Source organism: Vidua macroura, chromosome 17, assembly GCF_024509145.1.
Source record: "Vidua macroura isolate BioBank_ID:100142 chromosome 17, ASM2450914v1, whole genome shotgun sequence".
Lineage (NCBI taxonomy): Eukaryota > Metazoa > Chordata > Aves > Passeriformes > Viduidae > Vidua > Vidua macroura.
The window spans coordinates 2,360,179-2,367,737 of NC_071587.1; the positions used below are offsets into that span (position 1 = coordinate 2,360,179).

Below are 7,559 nucleotides of genomic sequence, written 5' to 3' on the forward strand. Positions count from 1 at the left end.
ACATTCCCTCTGAACTTTTAGCTTGGAAGAGGCAGCAAAACCATCCATAGACATCCTTATTTTCTCTATTTGTCATATTAAAAAAAAAAAACAACAACAAAGAGGTGTCAGCCATCCCAATTTGTTTCTGCAGCTGGCATCCTTACACCTGCAGGAATTAAATCTGATGGTGGGGTCAAAGCAGCACTGGCTGTTGTTTCCAAGCTGGTAACACCAGAGCCCAAACCATGCCAAAACTGCACTTTGTGCATGGCTTCTCTACATCCAGGACTACAGACATGCAATAATCAAGCATTGCTTCAGAGATTTTAGCTTAAAAATTATGACAGTAAAAAAAGACAAAAAATTGGGATTTTTATTTGTAGACAAAGCACAGTACTGTAATATTCCAAGAGTGATTATACAGAAATAATGACCCCAAGAGGGTGATTCATAGCAGACAGAGCCACATCAAGAACTCCCTGACCTCTCTTTTTATTGTTTTAAACCCAAAATCCGAGATACATCTACAAGCATTCTGATCAGTGTCATGTAAGTTACCCGAGTTTATGTTCTTTAGTTTATTCTATGCTGTCAGAAAATCAGGGCCTGGATTACACAGCAATTATGAATACAAAATATATCTCAAAAGCAGAGGTAATAATACCTGCATTATAGAGCTTTTAGTTTGTTTTTCTCCCTCCTCATCACCAGAAACACAAAAATTCTTCAAAGTAAAGAAAAAAGTTACCTCCTCCACCAATCTGGTAGGAACACACAGGTTGAAAACTCAAGATTAACACCCCAAAAATATTAACAGTGGCAGACAGACATGATGCCTTATTTTCCCTCCTCCCTTATCTGTTGGGTTTCAAAAGCAGCATCAGAAAGCACATTTTGCTTCAGGCTGGCATGAGCCAGGGAGACAAACACAGCCTGACAAATAGGGAGCAGCACACAGCTCGGGGTATTATCCAAAGGTCACCTTTGTGCTGATGCAGGGAAAACGAGTTGGAGTCCCAGCAGCTTCTCCTGGGTGAAGGATCTGCACAGGGTTCTGGTTGCTCCAGCAGCAGCAGGCAGCCATGGCAGCTCCCAGCTGGCTGCAGAGCTCCCTCTGCACAGGGGGGCCCTGCTTTGGGTCACTTTCAGCAGCCAGGGATAATCTCTGCCCTTCCACCCACACCCAGTGGGGTGTAAAGCAGAGTTTGACCTACTCTAGCAGGGCAGAAAGTCTCACAGCACCAATATCAAAGCTTCTCTGCACCCTCTCCACCCTGGCACAGGGTGCCCAAAGCAGCTGTGGCTGCCCCTGGATCCCTGGAAGTGTCCAAGGCCAGGCTGGATGGGGCTTGGAGCCTCCTGGGATAGAGGAAGGCGTCCCTGCCCATGGCAAGGGGTGGGATGGTTTTTAAGGTCCCATCCAACCTGAAGCACCCAACAATTCTCTAATAAATGCCCTGAACAGGGCCAGTTCTGTGGTTATTGCACAGACACAGGGGTGGTGGCCAGGACAAATGCACTGTCCCATTACAGACACAGGGTCACACCTCCCAGCAGCCCCAGCCTCCCCGAGCTCTCCTGTGCAGCACTGAACGGCCAAACACAGGTTTTGCTCTCAGAAATACTCTCTCCTTCACTGCCAGCATCAAACACAGCCCAGAAAACCTTCCCTAAACCAAATGTCAGGCAGCTGTCTCGTTTTCACCCTTGTTAAATAATGCAATTGTCCCGGAAAGGATTCTCCAGCCATCCCCAGAGCCAGCCCCAGCACACAAGCTGTCCTCCAAAGGGAAGGGAAGCACAGTGGGTATGCCAGGGCAGCAGGCAGCAGCAGTAAATAACCCTGAGCCTGCTTTGTTCCTTCAAAAAATAAATGATTAATAGCCCAGGATAGTCAGTCTGCTTGAAAAGCTCAGGATTGCTGAAAACTTTTGATCAGTTCGATTCATTAACCTTTAAAACTGCCTCTAAGAGAGGCTTAAAATCTGAGGGAGAAGCATCATTTTAAACACTTCAGTTTTATCCAGTGTTCCTCACTTCTGACAAACTGAGCTAAGATTGAGACACTCTGCTCCTCTTTACAGACACTCAGCATCAGCCAGGTGTCAAGGAAGAAATAACAAAGGGGGAAATAAAGTTGCTGTAGACAAACAACCCCATGCTCATCTTAAAATTCAAACCCATTCGGGGCTGGGGGGAGAAAATGCCTCTTCTTTGTGATCCTTAAGCACTTGGCCATACGCAGGTGGCTTCCCAACTGTCTCTTTATTTCTTTTGCTTTTAATGCTAATAAAAAGGGAACCCAAACAGGGCACTCCATTCCCCACACAATGCCCTGGGGGAGGGCAGGGAGTGTCACTTACATATCCCCAAAGTCTGACTCAGACAGATTACTTCTAGTTCACTTCCCTACTACACGCCTGCATTGTTCCAACACCTTGGCAGCAGAAGGGGCTCATCCCCAGCGATCTGGTCCCAGAACAGCCATGGGGGCTGAGGTCATTAAGGAGCTGTCCCAATTACTTCCCTGGGGAAAGCAGTGACTTGCAGCTTACCGTCCTGGCCCGGCACAGCAGGAAAACCAACGGTCAGCAAACCCCCAGGGGCTGTGCTCCGGGAGGAGCTGGGCTTCCAGGGATGGCAGCTGCCTCCTGCAGCTCCTCTGCAGATGGCTGCAGGCTCAGGCACGGGTTCCTTAGGAAGGGAGAGATTCCCAAGAGAAAAAGGGCGTTTTGAACCAAGGAGAAGTCACGGTCACTGCTGCCAGGCTGACTGCAGACACTGGCTTTTGGCTGGGATTTATTTTCTAGAGAGGACAGAGAGCAGTGTGAAAAGGGCAGGAAAGGCCACTTGTCCTTCTCTGCTTCACCAGCAGCCACAGTGGTACAATGCCCAGCAGAGGAAGGTTATTCCACCTCGAAGGGAGCCACAAGCCTTTCTCAGAGAAAGAAATACCAGCTACAAATTTTACAGATCAAAACCTTCTCAGAGACACCCAGCTCACAGAACCAGCCCACAGCTTCTTTTGCTGCAATAATGACACATGGTCAAGGATTTGTGAGTTTAATAGTTTTAGGGAGCAATTCCCAAGCCACAGCTGTCAGCTTTCTGAAATCCCATCAAAGCTTGCAGGAATTCAGCAATTTTAGCAGAAGACCAATGCTCTTAGTTGGAACAATACTGAGGCTTCTGACAGAAAAATTGTGATGCTTCAAATGCACAACAGTGGTGGAAAGAAAGATGTTTATAAAGGAATCAGACCTCACCTGTAGCTTCAGCAGTTTTTCTGTATTGAATCTTTATGCTTCTCTACTAAAAAAACAAAACCAAAAAAACCAAACAAACAAAAAACCCAACAACAACAACAACAAAAAAAACCCACACACAAAAAAAAAAAACCTTAACCACAAGAAAGAAACCAAATTCCTAATGTTACAGCTTTCATGGGGTCTGATGGATGTTCCAATTCAATTATTCAGTCCAGACTGTAACAGCAGTTAAGTTAGAAGTTAGCAATGAAATTAGAAGTTGAAGGGATCACAGAGAGTTATTATGACAAAGTAGTATCTTGGTTTTTGGGCACCATGTACATCATGGATTTGCATGGACAAAGAGAAGTGGAAAAATAAAGGGCAAAGCAGCACTCTGCATATATGCAACAGTAATAAAGGAGTTTAGGAGGACAAGGAAAAATTACTTAAGAAGAAATTGGGAATTTTTTCCTACTCAGAAGCTCCCTGAAGTTAAATGTACTGTTTCAGCTGTACCATTGAATAGGAGAAATTGCCAGAGCTTGGAGGGTAAAGAGTTCAAAAGATGATGACGAGAGCATCGGCAGGATTATGAAATGCCATGGGCAGGTCAGGGAAAAGCAGGTGGACACAGGGAAAGTGAACCAAACAGTCCCAACTGAGCCAAAAGGGCTTAATGATTCTCTTGGAAATATCACCACATCAAACCAGCGTGGCAGGGATTCTTTCAATGCACAGCACTGAGTGAACTGTGTAGTGTTATATGGCAGGTGAGTGCTTTGCACTATGAGGCGTTTGAATTTATTAACTGATTAATTAAACCAGTTTTTGTGCTTTCTCAGCTCTCTAGTCAATCTTCTGTCACAGCTCAGGGCGTGCTGCCCTATCCTGGGACTCAGCAGAGTGTTTTTGAGAGGAAGATGATTAATAAATTAATCCATTAAATTAATCCATTAAGCCTGCACAAACTACAGGTACAAAATCAGACTCAAATCTGGTTACAGCCAACATATTCCACTGCTGTGGAGAGCAGATTCTGGACCTCAGAGAAAGCCTTGTCATGCTCCACCAAAATAAAAGTGCTTGGGAAATGTTGCTCCCTTGGACACACCAAGTCCCCAGCATGAGATCTGAGGCCTGGTCATAAAGGAGCTCAAGCTGTGTAACTGTTTTTGGTATTTAGTTCAAGCAGCTTTTAAAAGCTTTACAAACAAATTTAAAATAATTACAGGGTATTCATTAGTGCACTTTGCAGAGGCTCAGATTCAGACCAAGTGCAGGAAAGAAACCAAGCAAAAATAGTCTTTCCAAGCCTGATTTACCAGGCTTGTACAAGACAATCCTAACAAGCCTATTCTCACACATTTTATTGTCTCCCTGAGGGAAAACTGCAGAGGAATTCTCTCAAGGAGCATACAACTGTCTTTGTAATACTTCAAACAGGATTCCCAGCTATCCACAGCAATGAAGAAATGCTGGCCCTGCTTTCAGAGCTCAGCAGGGTCCCCCACACCCTTCACCCTCGATCACACCACAGTGAGCACAGCAGCACAGAAAAAAAACCCACTTGTAAACATTCAGATGAGCCCTAGAACATGTTTTCATACTCTCCACTTAGTGTCAGGCTGTCACTTTTTAAATATATTTAGTTTTTAAGGAGCAAACACCAATGCCACACTTGTAGGGAAAATAAGGCCTCTTAAAAAAGACTGCAACAAGTTTCTCTGGGGCGTGTGCTTCTTGTAAAAGGAGCCAAAAGACTGATCAGAACATTCTGGCCTGGAGACAAGAGCCAACTCTGCTCGACAGATGTTAATTTAAAAAAATCACAGGTCAAGGGCAACAGAATAACCTTTTCCTTCAGCTGCTGGGAGGTCCCATTCCATTCCAAGGTGTTTTAGAGTGAAGCACCTACTTGCTGTCTGTCCTTTTGTTGTAAATGAGGAAGTCAGACATGTCGTGCCACACCTCGCTGTCCTCGTACAGGTAGGTCATGGAGGACTGCAGGGAGGGCTGCAGAGTCTCCCTGTGGTATTCAAAGAGCCACAGGACTGTGCCCCACACCAGGGCAGCCAGGAGAGGGAAGGGATCCTGCCTGGGCTGTGGGATGTAGCCCTTTTCCACAGCCAGGCGGGACAAACCGAACAGGACCCGGGACAGCAGGTACATGATGATCTGCAGGAGGAGAAACCAGAGAGCAGGGTGAGAGCTGAGCACAGCCAGGAGGGCTGGGAACAAGTCCCCCACTTCAAAGCAAACAGGCTGTCATTTCCCCTATCAGCACCCTGCCAAACCACGGGTATTTGTGTCTCTCCAAGGCCTGCTGCTCTGATTTGGCAATCACCGGGCTGCATTTCATGCAACACTGCCGTGCAGTTGCACAACTTGTGTCTTTGCCCAGCTCATGGTGCCTCAGATGGTGCTGATGGAGCAGACCCAGAGCAGTCCTGCCAAGCAGGTGTGAGCTCAGGAGTCTGGACACAGCCTAACACCAGGCCTGGCTTAAGGTGAGCACTTTGGATTCACCTGAAGCTCTGTGTTTTACTCCTTGGTTTGTGACTGTGTGTTAACAACCAGCTTTAAATCAAACACCCCCTGGGCAGCTTTCATCAGTTTAGCCAGTTTAGTTCAGTGCAGCTCTAACTGATCAAGTTCTACACTCACCACACTTCAGGGGAAGGGTTTAACCCTGCGATGGCCAGACCAGGAACACACAGGTAGTGACCACAGCTCAGGTGACAGGTGGGACAGCCCCACAGCTTTGGGTTACCTGGCTGCCTTCCTACAAACTGAGTGCAGCCCTGGAGGCAAGCCTGGCCTTCCAGCACTGCAACTGCTCATGGAGACACACAGCCACGCCTGGGACTTGAGTGCAGAGCAGCCAAAACTGCAACTTGTGCAGAGAACGTGATAAAAGAGCAATGCTCTGTGGTCAGAACCACCAGAAACAGGCGCCACCAACCAGTTCCTGGCACACCTGTTGTGCTTCCTGGCCAGAGAAACTTTCAGCAAGTGCCTTTACCTGGCTGTTGATGGGATTGTTGTCACCAAACACCAGCCAGCCCCCAATGCAGGCTGCAAGGAAAGAATGAAATGGGATTTTTTCCTCCTGCAGCCAAGACTGCACTGCCAGGAGCCCCTTGTAGGTGAACACAAAATAGGCCAGGTTCCGGGAGTGAGTGTACGTGGCCTGGGCAATGGATTTCAGCTTCTCCCTTAAACTGAGGGAAAGAAACAGACAATTACCAGAGTGAAAAGGCAAGATCCTGCACTCACTCAGCCTGGGCACTGCACCCCCGACCTCCACCGATGGCTTGGCCATGCCAGGAGTGTCTTGGCAAGGAGGAGAAATTCCCTCAGCTCGGGCTCACTCATCAGAGCACAGCCCTACCCACTGTGGACTGGGTTTAATTTTCTCACTACTCAAACAGCCCCTTTTAAAACTTTTTTATTGCTAAATGCAAACCTCTGGAACTCAGGGAAAGGCACAATGTGCACTGCTATAGCCTGGGTTCCCATATTTCAGCACGGGACAGAACATTGCTGCTGGCATCTACTAATTCCCCCTCTGTCCTCACCAACCATTCCACCAGTGATTAAATCCCTCAATGATCTATATTTGTGTGTGTTTCACTATCAGGACAAGGCTCACACATCCTTCTGCTCTTTAAACTCCCTAGAAACACAGAAAACGGGCAGCTGTCATGAAAACATTCTAAGCAGCAGCACAAAACCACAGATTTAGCGTTTGTACCTTCCACTCTTGAACAGGAAAGTCATCACCAGGGCATGCGGGGCACGGATTTTGGCTCCATAACTGTAAAGGCGGACAGATACTTAACAGAGTTTGTTTTATACCATGTAATGATTGTTATTTCTATTCTACTAACAGCCGAAAAAGGCTATTTAACCAAATATCTATTATTTTAAGGCAGCCCAGCAGCACAGCAAAGCGGCAGGAGCCCAGCAGGAGAGAGAAGAGCACACGCACCTCAGCGAGCCAGGCCCGAAGGGGACCCTAACCCCAGCTCAGAGCACCCCAGCTGCAGGTGAGGGAGCGGAATCGCCTCCCCCGCACCCCCGCCACAGCAGCCCCGGCCTCCCCACCCAACGGGAGCGACCGAGACCCCCCTGCCCGCGCCCGGCACTCACACGGCGCCGTTGCGGAAGCCCTTGATGACGGCGAGCGCGGCGCGGTAGCGGCGCTGCCGCAGGAGCGCGTTGGCGGCGCGGAGCAGAGCGCGGAGCGAATCCCCGCCGCCCGCCATGGCCCCGCCGGCCATGGCACCCCGCCGCACGCCGCTTCCGGGGCCGCCGCCCCGCCCG

General features: G+C 48.2%; 1 protein-coding gene across 1 annotated transcript; it reads right to left on the reverse strand.

Moving 5' to 3' along the window:
• Window positions 1–333: 333 nt before the first annotated feature.
• On the reverse strand, window positions 334–7,522 carry PXMP4 (peroxisomal membrane protein 4). The gene is made up of 4 exons (XM_053992703.1): window positions 7,386–7,522; window positions 6,988–7,050; window positions 6,256–6,454; window positions 334–5,408 (listed from the first exon to the last, which is right to left on the reverse strand). Exons 1-4 carry the CDS (start codon window positions 7,514–7,516, stop codon window positions 5,145–5,147), a joined length of 657 nt encoding a protein of 218 aa, XP_053848678.1. The 5' UTR covers window positions 7,517–7,522; the 3' UTR covers window positions 334–5,144.
• Between the last annotated feature and the right edge of the window lie 37 nt (window positions 7,523–7,559).

Excerpts from the sequence above, each read along its gene's own strand:
- PXMP4 (XM_053992703.1), bottom strand. The coding sequence starts at position 7,516 with ATGGCCGGCGGGGCCATGGCGGGCGGCGGGGATTCGCTCCGCGCTCTG. Across the intron at positions 7,051-7,385 it reads GGCTTCCGCAACGGCGCCGT|TTATGGAGCCAAAATCCGTG; the intron begins GTGAGTGCCGGG and ends CCGCCTTTACAG. Across the intron at positions 6,455-6,987 it reads TTCCTGTTCAAGAGTGGAAG|TTTAAGGGAGAAGCTGAAAT; the intron begins GTACAAACGCTA and ends TCTTTCCCTCAG.